The following is a 20,930-nucleotide window of genomic DNA, read 5'->3' as shown; positions in this document are numbered from 1 at the left end:
TTTTGCATTTAAAATGGTATTATGATCATCAGACTTTCAAGACCTTGGTGGCGATGACTCAAACCCTCATCTATTATTTAAAGCTCTTCTAATAACAAGTTTGGGATAAGTTCCTCAAAGAAAAGCCATTTATTCCATGAAGTTTTATAAGTCCTCCACTTTGTACAGAATGGTATAGGAACACAAAACTGAATTGGACAGTAGCCCAGCCTCCGAAGAGCACTTAGTAAGTAGGTCAGGGAGATGAGAAAGGCTTATACATATTCATCTTCTACAGAGCACAAAATTAAGGACTTCAAGACAAATACTGAGAATAGTGCTATGGGGGTTTTAGGGAAGACAGTCCTTTTAGCTGGGATTTGGGGAAAGGCTGTATGTAACCAGCCCGTCTTCATCCAGACCTCCATTCTGGTGGTAGATCCACGTGTCTGGGTATTTGTATGGACTTATATCAACCGTCTGATTGTTTTCTCTCACCCAGTGAGATGACTTTCTGATTCTGATGCAAATCAGATCCTCTCTTCTCTCTGGATAGCATATGGGCAAAACTGGATTATTACTGAAACAATCCACTTACCAGATGATTGAACACACAGGCTGATGGCAATTCAGTCACAAATTACAAGATGCCATTTTTTCCATGGAGGGTTAATGCCAAGCAATTCAAAAGAAACCATTTGATTGGTGATTTTAAATCCATGTGTGCTGGGGGAGGAGGGAAAGAGAACATTTTAGTCAAAGTTGGTAGTCCCCTGAATTTTCTTACATAACAAATGAAGAGGCAGATGCTGCTGTCTTTTTAGCTTCTTTGGGGCAAGTGGGGGAGACCTTTTGAACCTTACTCTCCACTCTATTGTTTATTAATCTCTGAAGAAAGTCCCCTCTTGGAAGGCCGGTCGGTCATATACAGTAATTACAGGGAGAAAGCAGAGAGAGCCTGGGAAGGAAAGAGAGGGAAGAACAGAAAGCCAGAGAATGAACTTGATCAAAGGACCAATGTGAAAACAATTTTTTAAAAAAATTAATGAGTGAGAGATGACGAAAAAGTATTTTGGCAAACAGGGAAGCAGAACAAGACTAAATCATGCAAAATCACACATCTCTCTTTCTGCCGTAACAAACCAAATCCCATCTTTCAGGAGGTCGATGCCAGTGGTCGCCAGAGCTGGGTATGAACATTTCATCACCAAAGATTGGCTCACTGAACTTTCAGTGACTGCACTCTTTTTTGGGAGGTTGACTCTGGAGCTTTTTTTCAGGTTGACCTGATTTGCATATTTAAATACTTCCTTTCTGACACAGACAGATGCAATGATCAGGACACCAGGACATCCTACAGAATCGGAGATACCTGGAGCAAGAAGGATAACCGGGGGAACCTGCTTCAGTGCATTTGTACGGGCAATGGCAGAGGGGAGTGGAAGTGTGAAAGGCACGCGTCTCTGCAGACCACTTCCACCGGTGAGCATGGAACCAGCAGGGCCCGAATTGGGAAGGCATTCCAAAAAAATATTTCAGCAACTCTATCTTTCCTTTGACGTGCCATTTGAGGATGAGTTGCAGGGTTTCTGCTAATAATCTGAGTTCGTTTACAGATTGTTAGTCATTAAGACTTTGTCTAATGTCAGGTTTTATTTTTTTATTTTTTATTTTTTTTTATTTTTTTTCAGGTTTTAAATATAAATAAAAATGAAATAACAATCTTAGTGGGGGGAGAAAAGCAGTGTTAGCCCCAAGAGATTAAACTGACCTTTAAGGAAATGCTAACATTATAAAAGCTACACAACTGATGTATAGATATATATACACATATGCATCCCCACGCCTGTGCATTTTTAATACCTGAAGTGCATTTTAATGGAAACGGAAGAGTTATGATGAGTTACATGACTATTTGATTCTTCTGCTAGGACAAGGGGAAAAGAAGTACAGTTGTTCTTTTTCAAAATGGAATATATTTCCTTGTCCTGACATTCAGCTTTCTTTGTAACAGAAACAATCCTTTATGTGTGGTTTCCATGCTCCAGCAAAACTTTGTTGCATTCCATATAATAATGCACAATCATTTTCTTCATGTATTGGCATTCACAATTCCAGAAATTCAAAAGAGGCCTAGAGATGAGAATAAATGACACAATGTCTAAGGATTTAAAAAGAGAGAGAAGTTTTCATTATTTCTAGTATGAGAATGAGATCTGTGCATTGTAGCTTGCTTTGGAAGAGTCTGAAAGACAGAAATATGACGATTGAGGGTGTGTGCTTGTTACATTCTTAATAATTTCTCAAGTTTTCACTGAATAACGTACTAGCCATTGTTGCTTAGCCTTTTATCAATGAGTCATTAGGCTAAAAATATTTATGCTTTGTTTAGATTTTCCTCCTTTTGATGAGTTTTCATCTTGTTCTGAGCACTTCTGAAGGTGAACAAGATTAGATTCGGTGGTATCTTTGAGTTTATTATCAGTGATTATTATCAGTGAAATTACTGTTAACCAAAAAAAGAAAAAAAAAGAAAAACCAATTACAAAGATCAATCTCCTGAAATAGTTTAAATTAAGCCTGTAGTTGGGATTTAATGGGGGTAAAGATTCAATAAATGTCTATTTCTATTAATATTATGAATATTATAGAGAAAATGTTCTGTTCAAAAAAGTTTGAGAAACATTGGGTTGAACAAAATGGAACCTCTTTCTGTAGAATCTTTACGTCCTTTTGCATTGTGGCTCTTTAGTGGAGTATATAAATACAGATGACGTCTCCCTAGCGTGTGTGACCATGGGACCCACTGTCTGACATGTCTTTGGGTTCTAGTGTTGAGCAGCACTTAGGGAGACGCTGATTTCAGTCTGCAGTTATTCTGGCATCAGTTCTCCCTGACCTTTGGGAGAACAGATTTCTAAAAGTTTTTTTTTAAAAAAAGAACAACATATTCTGTTGTTGTCTTACTCTGAAAGGAAAGCTGTGTTAAGAGGATGGATTGGTTTTAGAAACACACACACACACACACACACAAATCCCCAAATGACCCGGAGGAGAAACAAAATGTGGAAGGAGGGGCAACTTCTAGAGAATCCCAAGGTGTTCTCTGATGAGCTCAGAGGCACACAGATGACCATGGGGGGGACTTCTCAAAAACAACATCAGGAAGAGGAATGCCCAATGGTATTGAACTTACGAAAGCTGCCAAGAGAGCAAGGGTGAGGCAGACCATCTCAGGAGAAGGGAGAGGCATGAAGACAGCGCAGGGTACGTGAGGGAATGAGGAGATGAGGCCATGGCAAGGGAGGAAGGGGACCGTGAGCTTCCTGGTGTGAGTAGGAATTGTTGAGGGCATCTGCTCTGTTGAGTGGCGGGATAGTGCCTGCGATGTAGAAATGCAATCCCAGTAGCTGCAGATAAGCTGGAAGATGGAGACCATCTGGAGGACTCTTACAGAGTATTTCCTAGGCTGCATGTAGAAGCTTCTGCAGAAAGGAAGGGGCATTTCCTTCCAGTTGCAGGTCAGTAACGCGGTGGATTTCAGAGCGATCTGTGTGGGACCCTGAAGATCCCTAGTCTGGAAGGTAGTTGTTGTCTCTTATCCAGCATTGTGACTGTCCCTTCTCATGCCCTCAGGATCAGGCCCCTTCACAGATGTCCGGACGGCCATTTACCAGCCCCAGCCTCACCCGCAGCCGGCTCCCTACGGTCACTGCGTCACGGACAGTGGCGTGGTTTACTCTGTGGGGATGCAGTGGCTGAAGACACAAGGAAATAAGCAAATGCTTTGCACTTGCCTGGGCAATGGAGTCAGCTGCCAAGAGACAGGTCTGTATTATCTTTTCAAAAAACAGTGCTGATAACTTTTTATTATTTAATTTTTGGAAGGCAATACATCCATTTACAGGAAAAAAAAAAAAGTAAAACAATAAAACAAGCTTATAATCTATAGAAAAGCTTATAATCTTACCACCCTGTGATAACAACCAGGTTGGCATTTCATATATTTTCTTCCAATCTTTTTAATCTATGTATTTTCTTTCCCCTACTGGGGATTCAACTGCTGTGTATTATCTTTATTTGTCTAAAATGTTGTTACAAGAGAGTTGCTTTCTGAATAGCAAATCAGCCTTAGTTTAGACTCTAAATCTCACGTTTCTGGAGCTTCTCGATGGAAGCTTCTCTCAACAACCTGATGCGTTTTTCTCTGGGCTACCAAGTGGTAATAACGATAGCAGTAACAATCGATGCACTTAACTTTTCCCCTAGAATAACCTCGTGTATTAATGATGAAGGCACCCACAGAGTCGTATACACCCCTCCAGTATACTCTGAGCAGCATTCTTAGTCAACCTGTATTCATATACCTTTACAAATGGGGAAACTGAGGCATGGCAGCATAGATGGCGACAAAAGACATGGGCAGAACTCAAGCATCCCTCCATCTGCAAAAGACCGGTTTCCTGAGTAACACATATTTTTTAAAGATTTTATTTATTCATGAGAGACAGAGAGAGGCAGAGACATAGGCAGAGGGAGAAGCAGGCTCCATGCAGGGAGCCCAATGCGGGACTCGATCCCAGGACCGCGGGATCAACTCAACCACTGAGCCACTCAGGTGCCCCCCAAAGTGACACATTTTGACTGACATTAACTAGGTGATTATCTCTACTGGCAGCTTGAGGGCACAAGCTCAGTATCAAGCTAGAAATAAGCAGCTACTGGTAGGAGATAAGTGCAGCCTTATTTACCGAGATCCTTTTGGTTTTGCTTGTAGCCGTCACCCAAACTTACGGTGGCAATTCAAACGGGGAACCCTGTGTCTTACCATTCACCTACAACGGCAGGACTTTCTACTCCTGCACCACAGAAGGGCGGCAGGATGGACATCTGTGGTGCAGCACAACTTCCAATTACGAGCAAGACCAGAAGTACTCCTTCTGTACAGACCATACTGGTGAGTCTCCCAAGGGCAACACACAGCAGAGAAAAAAAGTCATTTCTCATCCCTACTTTGATTTGCCAGCCTTCTAGCCATTAATCTTGAGGCTGCAGAAGAAGTAGCACTTTGGTTTGACCTGGACCCAAGAGGCACGAAGCCGACTTGGCCGCCCAAGATCCTTCCATGTTCCCCAGGACCCTTGGGAAGTGACACCAAGGGGGAAGCCCTCCAGTTCAATTATTTTAGACGTGTTGGGATCACAATGTGATTAAAGATACGGGTATATTAAAGTCCGTAGGCAATCCCGCAGGGCTAAAGAACACACAGGGTGGATGCCTGAGTGCTTTTGCTTCTCTTCTGGTTAAAACTATGTTTTATTCAAAGCAACCATTTGATCTTTTCTTTCCTGGCTGGGAAAATGAGAGTGAGATTGGATTTAAATCTCTTTTGAAGGTGAAGGTGAATACGCCAAGGAAGCTTGCAACTCTATTATCAGGTCTCCTTTATTCTGAGGTAGACTCCCTGTGAATTAGCTTCAGAAACCTGGCTCACTTGGAACCTTCCTGTAGATATGCCCCGCTGTACACTGAGAGGCTCAGTTGTGTAATATTTTCCTTCCTATTTGTGTACTACCCTGGGCAGTTTTGGTTCAGACTCGAGGTGGAAATTCCAATGGTGCCTTGTGCCACTTCCCCTTCCTGTACAACAACCACAACTACACGGACTGTACTTCTGAGGGCAGGAGAGACAACATGAAGTGGTGCGGAACCACGCCGAACTACGATGCTGACCAGAAGTTTGGATTTTGCCCCATGGCCGGTAAGATGAAACCCCGTGGGCCATCCAATTATGGAGTTAGACAAAAGAATAGTGTCTAATTTACTCCCATTTCACCCATTAAGTGTTTAATTTTCAGACAGCACAAAACTTCATAAGATATATGCATAGAATTATATGTTGCATACAATTAATATATACTATACAATTATTTATATGATTGTAAAATCCTTTTGGTATAATTTAACACCCAAAAATATGTAAATACATTAAGAATACTTTTTAAAACATCTGGAAAGGCACACTTTTTGCAGGTTTGTCATTTGTAAGGAGCACACAACTGAGTAGCTTAAAATATTCCATGTGCAACTGCTGCAGACACGGACCTGCAATATTCACACACAACTGTGGTTCACTCAGAATCAGCTCTATCACTTAAGGAAATACCAAAATGGCCAAAACTATGTTTTCTGACAAGTATGGGATCTTTTCTCATTTAGAGAGATCAAGTTGGTACAAATGGGGTAAGGGGAGTCCATACCTTTTGTTTTCAAGTTTCAAGAACCCCGTAGATTACATTTGATCTTCGACCTGTAGAACCAAGAACCACGAACTATGCATCATCAGGTGTACGTATAAGGCAGTGAAACCCAAGAATACTACTTACACTCACTTTCATTTCTTTCAACATTTCATTCTCAAGAGAGAAGGTTGGATTTAGAAGAAAACCATGCTTTAGCTATGTGTTCTGTACCCGAACACAGAATTTCCCTCTGGGGTAGAATAACCTGGAACTAGAAAAAGTTATGGGGCAGTAGTCAACATCGGTCTTCTAGAACAATGCAGACCCGTTGTGTGAACCTGTAGGTATTATCGTGCTTTGACATCCCCCAACCTTTCCTGCAACAATTCCCTACCACGTACTTCCCCTTTGGATTGAGTTTGCTCTCTGGGACTCAAAGCTCTACACAGGCCCAGAATAGCACTGAGACTTCTTTGAGGCTCACCAGACTGCTTTCACAGTGAGAGTTCTTAGGATAACCACGCTGGACCGATGATACCGCGTATGTTTTTAGACCCTGTATCATTTTCCCATCCATTTCTATCCAGCCCATGAGGAAATCTGCACAACCAATGAAGGGGTCATGTATCGCATTGGAGATCAGTGGGACAAACAGCACGATATGGGCCACATGATGAGGTGCACATGCGTTGGGAATGGTCGTGGAGAATGGACTTGTGTTGCCTACTCCCAGCTCCGAGGTATGCTTGCTTATTAATGAGAACATTTGATAGAAACAGGAGCACAGAGAGGACCAAGTTTGTATGTGGAAACTTGTAGTTTACCAAGAGCAGGAGAGGAACTATGCGGGGCCACACCATCGGCCTCCTGTGCAGGATAAGCCTCTCATGTTAGGCAGCCAGTGGAGAAAAGCTGGCAGAGCAATTCTAAAATTCTGAAGCATCCCAGTATGTGAGTACTTACACTGAGCTGAGAAGATGACTCCAAAGACACAAGGATCTGATCCTTTTAGCTTCTAGATATGCCATTGGAGTCACGTCGAGGAAAGATTGGATAGTTTCTGTAAAGAAAAGAGACTTTGCTGGGTTTTTAAAAATATTTTATTTGAGAAAGTGAGAGAAGACTAGTAGGGGGAAGGGCAGAGGGAGAGGAAGAAACAGGCTCCCCGCTGAGCTGGATCCCAGGACCCTGAGATCATGATCTGAGCTGAACGCAGACACTTAACCCATTGAGCCACCCAGGTGCCCTGACACTTTGCTGTTCTAAAATCAGATCCTTGCAGATCCAAACTGAAGGTGACAGAGAGACCTATTTCTTTTGCTCAACTCAAATGTTTTCCTTTGGATCCTGGTATATGATAGAGGGATGGCGATTTATTAAAACCATTTTAGTACTTCTGTTTCTTTGATTTGAAAACTAAGATTTAGGCAGAACTCTGAGCCAATAAATATTTCGTGTAACTGGTATGTTGACATGGGCCTGAACTCGTTCTCCTTTTGTGGGTAACACACTCCAGGAGTAATCATAATTCCGCATGATCTTGCAGAAGTGAAAGGAACCCTAGAAAGACATACAGACCAACTCTTCACTTTCCAGATGAAGGAACTGAGACCCAAACGGGGAAAGTAATTTCTCAGGATCTCTCAGAGAGTTAGGAGCAGAGTTGGCCTATTTTTCTTTTTAATTTCACAAATGCCATAGATGTTAAATTATTTCCCAAATCCACCCCACCTGTTACAGAGATCAGACCATGACACCGTGCTGGGTGCTTCCTAAGTATATTTGATCTTTCTCCCTATTTCTCAGAGCAAGCAGAGATCTGAAGGACGTTATCATCTATGCAAGAACTTTTCCAAAAGTAAAATGCGCATTTATTAAAAAATTACCTTTCCACGGGAAGGTATATCTTACCACATTCTGGTAGTTGTATATACCTTGGCCTCTGATATTTAAGTTTGTAAGAAAGAGCTTTTGTGATAAAGAATTATTTTTTCCAAAAATTGTATTCCTGACCAAACTTTGAAAAAGTGTTCATTCTATGCTGGTAGAAAAGTTATTCTAGTGGGAAGTGTTGATAATTTGGTGAAAAAAACTGTACACTTTGAGAAACTTGGTATTTTGGGGGTGCCTGGGTGGCTCAGTTGGTTAAGTGTCCACTCGGGTCATAATCTCAGGGTCCTGAGATCGAGCCCAGTTCCGCACTCAGTGTGGAGTCCACTTGAGATTCTCTCTCTCCCTCTGTCCCTCCCCCAGCTTGCACAAGCTCTCGCCCTCTCTCTCTCTAATAAATAAATAAATCTTTATTTGAGAAAGAGAGTACACACACCAGGTGGAGGAAGGTACGGAGGGAGAGGGAAGAGCAGACTCCATGCTAGGCAGGGAGCCCAATGTGAGGCTCAATCCCAGGTCTCCAAGATCATAACCTGAGCCAAAGGCAGATGCTTAATGGACTGAGCCACTCAGGCACCCTAAATAAATCTTAAAAAAAAAAAAAAAAAAAAAAAAAAAAGCATGGCATTTTTAAATTTCATTGCAAAACTTAAGAAAGTTCTCCACCATCCCACTGTTTCCTAAACAGATCAGTGCATTGTTGATGACATCACTTACAATGTGAACGACACATTCCACAAGCGTCATGAAGAGGGACACATGCTGAATTGTACCTGCTTTGGTCAGGGCCGGGGCAGATGGAAGTGCGATCCCATTGGTAATTAACTCTCGTGTCTAGATGGTTTTGGTTGCTGGGACTCGTTAACAAGTTTCAGATAAGGAGAGCGATTTCATATTACATCACTGAAGTTGGCTTTGATCAGTGGCTTGCAGAGAGCTTGGTAAAATCTTTTCCCTAATCATGACCCAGTATATCAACTTGATGTTGTCACTGAGTTTGGTAACCCACGCAGGTTTATTTTAATGGAATAGAATTAGTTCTTTGGTTCTGAATCATAAAGAGAATCCGTGTTATGAAAGAGAACTTTCCTTTGCTGACTGTGCAGATGCTCATGCCAGTAAATACCTCCTTCCAAATACTTTATTTTTCTTGGCTGCCCTTTATAATAGGTCTAAGCAAATAGCGAAGGTTGAGCCTTGACAGAGCTGCATGGCCAGCTTTAAGGTAACCCATTAATATTCCTTTACCAAAGGAGGCCTGTTGCTCACTAAGAAAACAAACCCATCAGATGAGTTTGTTTGACCTGAGATGATCAAAGCTGATACAGAAGCCAGAGAGCTCTTTTCAGAAACTGCTCAGCAAGTATTCATAGTCAAAATCTAGTTCATCCATTTACATGTAAACTGGAGTCCTTCAAAATTTAAAGAGGTGTTTAAAGTGATATTTTGTTCTTACTATTCAAGCGGCGAGTTGCATTAATGTAGGCAAAATAATATCTAATTTAGTTTTCTCAAACTGCCATTCAGAATGTCAGTATGTACTGAAATCTAAATCATACAATTTTTATTTAGAAATAACTGTCTTTTTAGAAAACAGTATTTCTTCCACTGGGTGCTTTTTTTTTCTTTTGTATATTTTTTTATTGGAGTTCGATTTGCCAACGTATTTTTTTCTTCTTTACTAATTGTCTCGTAAGGTAAAAGATATGAACAAAATATTTAGTAACCACATATATTTGTAAGGACAAATAAGTCGTAAGTTTCCAATAAACTAAGAATATGCTAGCTCCGGCACACTGAAATTCAGTTTGTAGCTCTGAGTCTTCAATGCTGCTTCTTTTACTTTGTGTATATTTTAGACCAATGCCAGGATTCAGAAACTCGAACATTTTATCAAATTGGAGACTCATGGGAGAAGTATGTGCATGGTGTCCGGTACCAGTGCTACTGCTATGGCCGTGGCATTGGGGAGTGGCATTGCCAGCCTTTGCAGACCTATCCAGGTAAGTAGCTGTGTTGGTGCAAACTGAGAACTTCCAACTGAGTTGTGAAAACAGGGCAGCATCAGTGTTTTTAACACTCTGACACCTGTATCGGCTTCCTCTCTTTTTCCCATCTTTTGCTCTTATCACAATCTAAGAATCCGATATTTGACTAAAATGATTTTCCTTTCAAGTACAATATCTATAAGGCGGTGAAAATGTGCTGGTGTGTCAGTTTGTTTCTGAACACTGTAGAGCATTCCGTTAAGTTAAAACGCTCCAACTAATTTGATCTCCTGTCTGCACATGGAAATAGAAACCATGCTGGGAGCTACGCTGGGAGTGAAGGGTTGGGGTTTTATGTTATGACTCTCAATAGAAAGATTGCATAGGGGGATGATATGGAATACAGTATAGAGTATGTGGGTTCACTGTGTGTTCGCTCAACATTTCATCCAGGGCCTCTTTGTGTCAAAATTTTCATTTGTTTGATCAATTGGAGTCTAGAACAAAGTATTCTGGGTCAAGAGTTGAGTAATTTAGTCAATTTTCTGCCCACGCAGTTCAAATACGCCCAACTGTTTATTGCTGGGGATTTTTTAGGTCACAGGACATAATGAATGCCTAGCTGTAGGTGTGATTAACTCATTTTAGAAAAAGAAAACAAGTTTTTAAATTTAATTATAATAAGACATGGTGAATTGGGAAGCTCTCATCTTTAGTACCGGTTATTTGAGCAGCTACCGAGGTGCGGAGCCTCCTAGATTTCTGTTAACCTTAGGCTTGAAATAGGGCCCACATTCAGAAACCAAAAGAAGTTTTCAGAATATCAGAATCTGCCTATGACATAAATTAAGATTAAGTAAACTAAACCCCTCCATAGTGTAGTCAGAGATTCACTATCGTAGAGAATCAGATACGGAACAATTTAGCCAAAGGTAGAGTTTGCCAAGACGTGGGTCCGGGCTGTCCGTGTGCTGTGAAAGAGATCCACGTCAAGCTCCACTCATCGTGTTCCCATTTGTAAAATGAGGAGATGAAAGCCCATTGCCTTTAAAGGTCTTTCTAGCACTAACAATCTAACGATCTCTGATCCTAAATACTAACCACCCAGATATACCCTTTCAACAAACTTGGAAGAAACCTGGTTGTCCCCAACCCTCAGGTACTGTTAGGGCTGTCAGAGGTGACTTTGCCTTAACAGGCTCACAGCACAAATTCACCTGGCTCTTAAGTTGTATTTCATGGCAGATTTGGGTGGAGAAATCACTTAATATAATTTTTTTTGTTTAATAATTTTTTAAAAATCTGATTGCAGAAATACCTTCAGTTCAGAAATTACATCATTGTTATTTTTCTTTAGTGAGGCAACTACATGATAGAAACATCTAAAGAAATGCTCCCTAGTTTCTATGTTAATGATTGTTACTGGTGTAGCAACTTGTTGAAAATCATCCTCCATAACTTAGAGGGAAATTTTTTTTCTCACTCTTAACACGAGCCTGTTCACAAAGCGGCTCTCTGGAAGTGTTTAGGTGGACATGATGGGGTGAAATCTGGATGGGAAGGAAGCCTTCTGCTTTGGGGTTTTACAAGTCGACTTTGTTCCTACTATTTAAAAAGGGTAAGCGGAATGCCCAGTGAATCTAGAGGAGGAGATTTGGAGAGGGGGACGGTGTTTGCCCTCAGGACGTGGTTGGGTGCTTATCTCCATGCCTGGTTTGCTTAATGGTTCATGCCTAGCACATGGGGCTTTATGGGTGTGGAAAGAATGAAGGCGCCACAGATTACCGGTAGACTGCCTCTGAGCCTTGCCCTGTTTGCTCCTCCTGCAGAGGATTTGGTGGAGTTGTTCAAACTGAGAGTAGATAAGAGGCATTTGGTTTGTCAATAAACAGCTAGGAAAGCACAGATCTCAGCAAATAAAATAGAGAAAAAAAGGACTGAGTCGCAAACTCATAAATATTTAACTTCCCCAGGGTCATCGGTACTGGAAATGATTCATTTCAGCCTTATTTTAAACTGATTTTAAAAGTATACACATTGTGTCATGTTTCTACTTAGCTGTTTTATGGTTAGTCTGACCATACTGAATACGAGAGGGAGTCCGGTTTTTACAATGGTAATTGCTAGCGTAGACCAGTTGGGTTCATTTTTGTTTTATCACATCTAATTGATGTCAATGATGTCAGAATTTTCAGATTTCCTGTCTTCAGATCATATGTAGATGAAGGTAGAGTGGTAATCAGAATTTAGTTGACCTTACAAATGATGGACGCGGTCGCTTTACTTTCTGAACAAAAATATACTAAATGCATGAAATCCACACTACTGTTCTGTGCAGTTCCCTTAAGGAACTGGGCTATGGTTCAAGCGTGACTTTCAAAACCTACAATTTTGAACCAGTGCTTAACGTTTAAGAAAGAAAAGAAACTTCTGTAGTTTTGCTCCATCGTGGAGGTAAAAACCAATGAGTCGCCTTTTCCTGTTGCCACCCTCCTCTTCGTGGACCAAGGGAACATGATTATGGCTAAAGATGGGCAATAGAGGACATTTGTATTGCCTTCCTGAAACTTGATAGATATTTTACTGTCATAACCTTTTGCTTTTAATTACACGCTGGTTTTTTGTTTTGGGGGGGGGGGTTTAGAGCAGTTTTAGGTTCCCAGCAAAATTGAAAGGAAGGTACAGAGCTTTCCCATAGAGCTCCTGCTCCCACACATGCACAACCTCCCCGTTACCCACATTCCCCACCACACTGGTGCATGTGTCACCATTGATAAACCTGCATCGACACCGTCTTCACCCAATGTCTGTGGTTGACATTAAGGATCTCTCTCGTTGTTGTACATTCTATAGCATTGTAAACTTTTCCTTCCCTCAAAATTATGATTGCCAAACCAAGTAAAATACATATCAGGTGTCTCTTTCCTTAAGGAAAAAAAATGAATTGGATTTCAATTTGCCAACATATGTCATATCACCCAGTGCTCATCCAGTCAAGTGCCCCCCTCAGTGCCCATCCCCCAGTCACCCCAACCCCCAGTCCACCTCCCTTTCCACCACCCCTTGTTCATTTTCCCAGAGTTAGGAGTCTCTCGTGTTCTGTCTCCCTCACTGATATTTCCCACTCATCTTCTCTCCTTTCCCCTTTATTCCCTTTCACTATTTTTTGTATTCCCTGAATGAATGAAACCATATATTTGTCCTTCTCTGATTGACTTACTTCACTCAGCATAATACCCTCCAGTTCCATCCATGTTGAAGCAAATGGTGGATATTTGTCGTTTCTAATGGCTGAGGAATATTCCATTGTATACACAGACCACAGCTTCTTTATCCATTCATCTTTCGATGGACACCGAGACTCCTTCCTTAAGGAAATTATAGTAGGACTTCTTTAGAGGATCAATATTTAAACAACTTTATGCCAGTAATCATAAATAATTTATTGATGTTCACAGAAGTCACATCTCCAACATTTTACTCCATTATTTGTCTTATTTATTTAAATTTATTAAAAAACTTATTTATCTTTGTAAGGATCTTCATGAACAAGAAGACTAAGTTAAAAAGTCACATGCAATTAACTTATGCCAATTGATTAAAACAAACATCCGAACATGTCCTGTGAAATGTACACTGCTTTAGAATGGAAAACTGAGAATTTTATTTGTGGATTTTGGTATTCACGTGGCTTTGAAATATGTACATTAAATGGAATTAAGATCCAGAGAATATTTGTTAGTCCTCAACCACTTTGAATTATTCCCAGTGTGGAAGCGAGTTTATTATTTTAAAACTTCTGAGTCTACAGAGACATGCAAGTTATGTATTTGTTCTACTATAGAAAGCCTTGTTTTTAAAGAGAATTTAACAGCAAAGATAATAGTTTGAAAATCCCCTTTTTTTTTCCTATGAGCTTTTAGAAAACTTAAATCTGTTAACAGTCTGGTGAAATGCCTTATGAAACTTGCAAAATGTGGCTTTTTTTGATAGAGTAGCAGTTAGAAATTCTTTGAAAGGTTATGACAGGGAACTTTATTTTATTTCTAATAAGTAGACCATTGATTGACATTGTAAAAAAGACAGTGTTTACGAAAAAGACGCTGTTCTATTCTGCAAGCTTAAATGCTATTTCATTATTATCTCTTTTTTCATTATTATCTTAAATGGCATCTACACTATTAAGAAATTAATTCTGCTTCCGTTATATGTTTTTTTTTAAAGAAGAACCGAAACCATATTTTAAATTTTGTTGGAAATAGTCATACGTATTGAGTTGTGGAAATACTGAATTTAGTATATACTTCAAAATGCCATTTCAGTTGGTAACTGCTTTTGAAAAGAAAAAAGTTGATCTCTTAATAATTTGAGCACTTGGTAGTAGGATTTTGGAATACAGTTATTTAGTAAAACTGGAACTAAAACTCTTCCTCTAATAGGATGCATAGGCTGATAAATAAAACTGAGTCTTGCGGCGTCTGGCTGGCTCAGTCAGAAGAGTGTGCAGCTCTTGATCTTGGCCAAGGTCATGAGTTCAAGCCCTATGTTGGGTGTAGAGAGCCCCACGTTGGTTAAATTTGAAAAAGGAAAGAAAGAAAAATGAGCCTATAATTATTCACCTAGGATTCCATCCCATTTAGAAATTGCGTTTTACATCATGTCGTATGGCCTTTGGAATGTTCCCTTTTTAGTGGGTAGATTTGTTCATGATGAAGATGTTCACAAATGAGAATTTGCTTTAAAGAAGCTTAGTATGCTAAATAAATAGAGTTTGGATTCTGTGTCCCTTTATTTGGGTTAGGGTAGTTTCACAATTTTCTCAAAATTCTTACTTTGAAAATGGAGAGTAAAAGCAAACTCAGAGGCATTTTTCAAATTTTATTTGCTATAAACAAGTTCTATTTGCATTTCTCATGTGAAGGACAACGATCTATTGACCAAGAAAGAATTTTGTTGCATTGATTTCCAAGGTCAGGATGTAGAAAAGTGATCCCAGAATTTTTTTTTTTTTTTTTTTTTTTACTCTACTCACATTTACTGATCAGCAAAACTGTCTTTTAATGATGGCCATCCATGTGCACTAACTTTTTAAGCCAAAGTAAGTGAATATCCAAGATCACCAAATCTCACATTTTCATTTTCAGGCACAACTGGCCCCGTCCAAGTAATCATCACTGAGACCCCCAGTCAACCCAATTCTCACCCCATCCAGTGGAATGCCCCAGAACCATCTCACATTTCCAAGTACATTCTCAGATGGAAGCCTGTGAGTATCCCACTCAGAAACTGGTCACACTGAGGCTGCCGAAATTAACACATTCTAAACATTTTTTTTTTTCCAGCTTTTGAGCCAGCAGGTCTGATTAACTGTCTGTGACTGGACATACAGATTTAGCTTTTTTGATATTTAGAAGGATTTAGAAAGATCTTCTTAACAAGGACTTAGAAATGATAATCCCCGAAACAATTCTTCCCCAATATGGGAAGAGAATCTAAAGGTGTTGTATGTCTTGCAACTCTATCAGAGGAAAACAATTACTGGCATCATTTCCATGATTTGAAAAATTAACATTTAGTGATTTGTGTTCACTTTTATAAGGGAGCACTTCTTAAAACATTACTTTTGATCCTCTGAAGTTATTTAGATTGAAGGGAAAAAGAGATGGTGCAAGGGAAGAACACATGAGGGATGATAGTTGGTTTAAAAAGTAAACCTTGTGATTTTTCTAATAAGGAGCATCTGGAAATTGAAAAAAAACATGCTGAGGAAGATACAGGTCCAGTAAGCTTTAGTTTTTCTTATCCTTTAAACTTGTCTGCTTTACCTCCGAAAGTTGTAATCACAACTTGAGAGACACTATTTTAAATACAGGCAGAAAATGCCCACTTTTAGTCACAGCTATTACATTCTAGCAATTAGCAACAAATCGAGGGGCACTTGGGTGGCTCAGTTGGTTGAGTGTCTGCCTTTGGTTGGGGTCCCGATCCCAGGTTCCTGTTCAGCGTCAGCTCCATGGTCATTGAGGAGCCTACTTTTCCCCTCTGTCCCTTCCTTTTTTTTTTTTTTTTTTTAAGATTTTATTTATTTATTCATGAGAGACATAGAGAGAGAGAGAGGCAGAGAGAGAAGCAGGCTCCATGCAGGGAGCCCGACATGGGACTTGATCCGGAGTCTCCAGGATCATGCCCTGGGCTGAAGGCAGTGCTAAACCGCTGAGCCACCCGGGCTGCCCTGTCCCTTCCTTTCTGCTCCTGCTCTCTCTCTCGCTCTCTCTCACTCTGTCTTAAATAAATAAATAAATAAACAAATAAATAAATAAACAAATAAACAAATAAATAATTTGACTCATGCAGCTGTATTTAAACTCTCAAGGGAAAATTCAAGCTATGAAGTCATTTATTTTTTTGTAGTATACTCAGTGCTCTTGTCCACAGTGTGTGGAGCAGTCATTTCCAGAACTTTGTATCTAGTAGATGTTAGTCAATGGGATCACCATATTTTTCCCTCCAGCACTTCCTTGTCTTTCATCGTTTCATCTCATCACCAATTTTATTTACTTTAAATCTAACTCTGAAGTGTTATGTGAGATCTCTGTAATAAGGAACATTTACAGGTAGGTCTAAAATGTACATTGAATTGGAAAAATCTTCATTGAAACAGCAGTGATAAATTTCTTTGAGATTTTTAACAACTAAGAATTTTCAGGTTTTTCCTCAATGGATGTTACCTGAGAGTTTGTTCTTCAGTGTTTTTTTTGTTTTTTTTTTTTTTTTAAAGATTTTTTATTTATTTATTCATGATAGTCACAGAGAGAGAGAGAGAGGCAGAGACACAGGCAGAGGGAGAAGCAGGCTCCATGCACCGGGAGCCCGACGTGGGATTCGATCCCGGGTCTCCAGGATCGCGCCCTGGGCCAAAGGCAGGCGCCAAACCGCTGCGCCACCCAGGGATCCCTCTTCAGTGTTTTCTTCTGATTAGCTAACTGCCTAGAAAAGTTCACATTGAATGAAAGATTAATCATTAAATCTGAGCTAATTGTAATGACTAATTTCAGATTTTTTTTTCAGGGTATTTGAGTTAAATTTTAGATTTAAAATATACTAGGATCCATCTCATTGATTTCAAAAATATAAATGGACACTGGAGTATTTGAATTATTGAGGAGCTGGTTGATTGGATAATTTAAAAAACTCATTGGGCATTAAAAATGTATTTTGACTTAGTTTAGAATATTTACACTTAAAAGGATCTCATCTTGTTTGAAGTAAGGCTGTTTCTTTTCCACACATTTTATTGCAATGAGTTTTGTGATCCATGACATGTTAATGAAGTTGGACAGGATGTGAAAATGTAAACTGGAAGCAAAGATTAAATAAACCGAAATCACATTCTTCTGCAGTCTTGCCCAAAGTTGGGAACTGCTTTTGATGGGGTAATTCATATCCAAGAATGAGTCATACAGCCAGACCAGTCGAACCTTATATGCGATCGTCCCAGGAACTGAGTCACAAAGCAATATTTTACTTTTGACTATTTCTGCAGGGCAAGAAATTTCCATCCTACAAAGTAAAAGATAGAATATGTGGCCTTTTCCCACTTCAGAGAAGAATGTCTCTTTGTTCATTGTAGAAATTTTAAAAAATGGGAGAGGCAAAACTTGGATTCATCATATTTTCTTGCTGATCTGAAATAAATTATTCTGACAAAAAAGGAAGGTGCCCAGCACCTGCAACTGTGTGACCTTGGGCGTGTCACATAACTATGTTTCTTTACCATAAAATGAGGGCAATTATACTATTAAGTAAAACAACACAGAGCATGGCACACAGTGAGCTACCGGTAAATACTAGCTAAAATAATAATAAGTATTAAACTGCTGCAGGTCCCTGTTCTGATTCCAGTTTTCCGTGATTTTCCTCCACAATGGAGCTGCAGAGGTCTCCGTTTCTTTGACGATTCCTCAGTATCATCTATGAATGTTCATCCTTGTGAATACTTGGGTGATTTTTTTTTTTTTTCCTTTGAAATCTTTAGAAAAACTCTCCAGGCCGTTGGAAGGAAGCCACCATTCCTGGCCACCTGAATTCGTACACCATCAAAGGCCTGACGCCGGGCGTGGTCTATGAGGGCCAGCTCATCAGCGTCCAGCACTACGGCCACAGAGAGGTGACACGCTTTGACTTCACCACCACCAGCACCAGCCCGCCGGTGACCAGTACGTACCCCACCCCCCCACCCCCTACCCCCCTACCCGCCCCTCACCCCCGGTCCTCACGTCTGTACCTGTGTTCCTCAGAGAAGCGCTTCGCTTCCACAGCGGGCACCCACTTTTAAACGCTGTTCCGACAGCGGCGAGTGTTCCCCACGGCTGAAGCTCCCTCTCCCCTTTCTGTGACTCTCTCTAGGTAACACCGTGACGGGAGAGACGACGCCCCTTTCTCCCGTCGTGGCCACTTCTGAATCTGTGACTGAAATCACGGCCAGCAGCTTCGTGGTCTCGTGGGTCTCGGCTTCGGACACCGTGTCAGGGTTCCGTGTGGAATACGAGCTGAGTGAGGAGGGAGATGAACCACAGTATCTCGGTAAGCTCCGTGCGCCGTCATGACAGCCTTGGGACTGCTTCACGCCTCAGACTGAACACGCTTCCGGTGTGAGGAAGGGAAAGGGCTGACCTCTCTAGAACTGAGCGCGCTCTTTCCCGAGCCATATGCTCACATTTTTCCTGGTCCCCAGTATGAGCTGCATTACCCATTTGCCTCAGCACAAGTCTGTACAACCATAGTATTTTCTTTCTTATATGACTTTTTAAAAGATTTTATATATTTATTTGGGGGTGGGGTAAGGGAGGAGCAGAGGAGACTCTGCACTGAGCGTGGAGCCCTACGTGGGGCTTGATCTCAGGACCCTGAGATTGTGACCTGAGCTGAAATCCAGTCAGATGCTCAACCAACTAAGCTACCTAGAAGCTCCTGGTGTTTTCTTTGGGGAAGGGGTTGCGGGTTTGAGGACCACGGCAGAAAATGTTAGCCTTTGTGGGTGCACGGTACCCTCATTCGTGCTTTTCGAATTCTCATGGTTAGGGCCCCTTAAAAAACTGCATTGTAGCATAATATATTCATGGGCACAGAGCTTGACGAATTTTTATAAAATGAACACACCCATGTGACCAGCACCCAGATTAAGAAAAAGAACATCTGTCCTATCCCATCATCCCTTGCCCATGACCACTACCCTGACTTCTAACTACAGAGAGCTATTTTTACAACATGGGGGTGGATTATAAAAATTATGTATCTATAGAGAAGAAATTTAGAAAAATGGCAAACAAAAGAAAAATGAGGCCATAATGGATTGATAATAATGGATTGATAATTATTGATTATCCATTAGTACATTTCTTTCTAGATTTGCCGCCTTCCCTTATGAACGTATAGTTTTAAAAATACCCCTCTTATGGGCTGTGGAGTGATTTGAGGGATTGATTTGCTCTGACTGGTAACCTTTCCTTTTTATCTTAAAGATCTTCCAAGCACGGCCACTTCTGTGAACATCCCTGACCTGCTTCCTGGCCGAAAGTACATTGTAAATGTCTATCAGATATCTGAAGAGGGAGAGCAGAGTCTGATCCTGTCTACTTCGCAGACAACAGGTACATGTGTACTACGCGCTGTGAAAAGAGTCTTTTTTCTGTAGAACAGGCCTCGAGCAATATTTCCTGTTTTTCTCATTTGCTCCTTTCTTTTTTTTTTTTTTTTTTTAGCACCTGATGCTCCTCCTGACCCTGCTGTGGACAGAGTTGATGACACCTCGATTGTTGTTCGCTGGAGCAGACCCCAGGCGCCCATCACAGGTGAGGCTAGCCTCCTTCTCTTGGCTACCATGTTAATCCTGATGGCACTGGTGGTGAGGGAGCCAGTTCTGAGCTTTGGTCAGGGATCGTAATTCAGAATGTGATTTTTTTCAAGTCTGACAACTGGACTTTCTTACAGATCATTTCTAGTCATGTCCATTTTATTGACTGCCTACACACACACACCATGCACAACCTCTAAAGCCAGCCCACTGACTTTTTAAACCAGGCATTTCTGAGGTCGAAGAGGGGTAATTTTTCTGAAAACCTCACTCTAAGACTTCTTCTTAAAGAGGTGGCTCAGTTGCCTTCTTAGCTCATTAAGTTACTCAGTTGCCTCTGAAGTTTCTAAAAGACACAGACAGCGCTAGACAACCTGCACTCAAGGTGATTCATTAATTGCTTTCATTGCCCAGAGCTCAAAGACAAGAAATCGTTTTAACGTGAATATTTTCACCTCCTGGTGTCTCTAATAGGCATTTATTAAGGATATCAGGTCTTCAAGGATGATATTTATTATTAAAAAGGTTTGCATGGCTGCTCTTACTCTATCTTTGTACCGAATAGCCCTTATAAGAAGTGGCAACATCTAAAGAGTCGGAAAGAATCACAAGTTCTTAACTAATCAAGCAAGACGCTAAGGGATTTTCTGAGAAGAGGGATTTATGACTCATCAAACCTCTGTTTCATGAAACAGCGTGGCTGACTTTTTCCCCTTGAATCTGCAGGATACAGAATAGTGTATTCGCCATCAGTAGAAGGGAGCAGCACAGAACTCAACCTTCCTGAAACTGCCAACTCCGTCACCCTCAGTGACTTGCAACCTGGCGTTCAGTATAACATCACTATCTATGCGGTGGAAGAAAACCAAGAAAGTACCCCTGTTTTCATCCAACAAGAAACCACTGGCGTCCCGCGTTCAGGTAACTTAAAGTCACTTCCTATGGTATCTATGTCTTAGAGCTTACCAGGGTAACACG

General features: G+C 40.7%; 1 protein-coding gene across 15 annotated transcripts in view; it reads left to right on the top strand.

The window, feature by feature from the left end:
• The window catches only part of FN1 (fibronectin 1), a 66,671-nt gene that overhangs the window by 5,994 nt on the left and 39,747 nt on the right, over window positions 1–20,930 (top strand). For all 15 annotated transcript variants that reach the window (XM_049106431.1, XM_049106427.1, XM_049106432.1 and 12 more), the window contains exons 6-18: window positions 1,303–1,461; window positions 3,616–3,807; window positions 4,757–4,936; window positions 5,564–5,740; window positions 6,809–6,961; window positions 8,800–8,928; window positions 9,971–10,114; window positions 15,244–15,365; window positions 18,135–18,315; window positions 18,506–18,682; window positions 19,621–19,749; window positions 19,861–19,950; window positions 20,679–20,873. In XM_049106431.1, coding sequence (XP_048962388.1) covers window positions 1,303–1,461; window positions 3,616–3,807; window positions 4,757–4,936; window positions 5,564–5,740; window positions 6,809–6,961; window positions 8,800–8,928; window positions 9,971–10,114; window positions 15,244–15,365; window positions 18,135–18,315; window positions 18,506–18,682; window positions 19,621–19,749; window positions 19,861–19,950; window positions 20,679–20,873 — 2,028 coding nt within the window. The remainder of the gene's footprint in view (window positions 1–1,302; window positions 1,462–3,615; window positions 3,808–4,756; window positions 4,937–5,563; window positions 5,741–6,808; window positions 6,962–8,799; window positions 8,929–9,970; window positions 10,115–15,243; window positions 15,366–18,134; window positions 18,316–18,505; window positions 18,683–19,620; window positions 19,750–19,860; window positions 19,951–20,678; window positions 20,874–20,930) is intronic.

The sequence above is a fragment of the Canis lupus genome, chromosome 37 (genome assembly GCF_003254725.2).
Source record: "Canis lupus dingo isolate Sandy chromosome 37, ASM325472v2, whole genome shotgun sequence".
NCBI lineage: Eukaryota > Metazoa > Chordata > Mammalia > Carnivora > Canidae > Canis > Canis lupus.
This window is presented reverse-complemented; position numbering and strand designations above follow the sequence as displayed.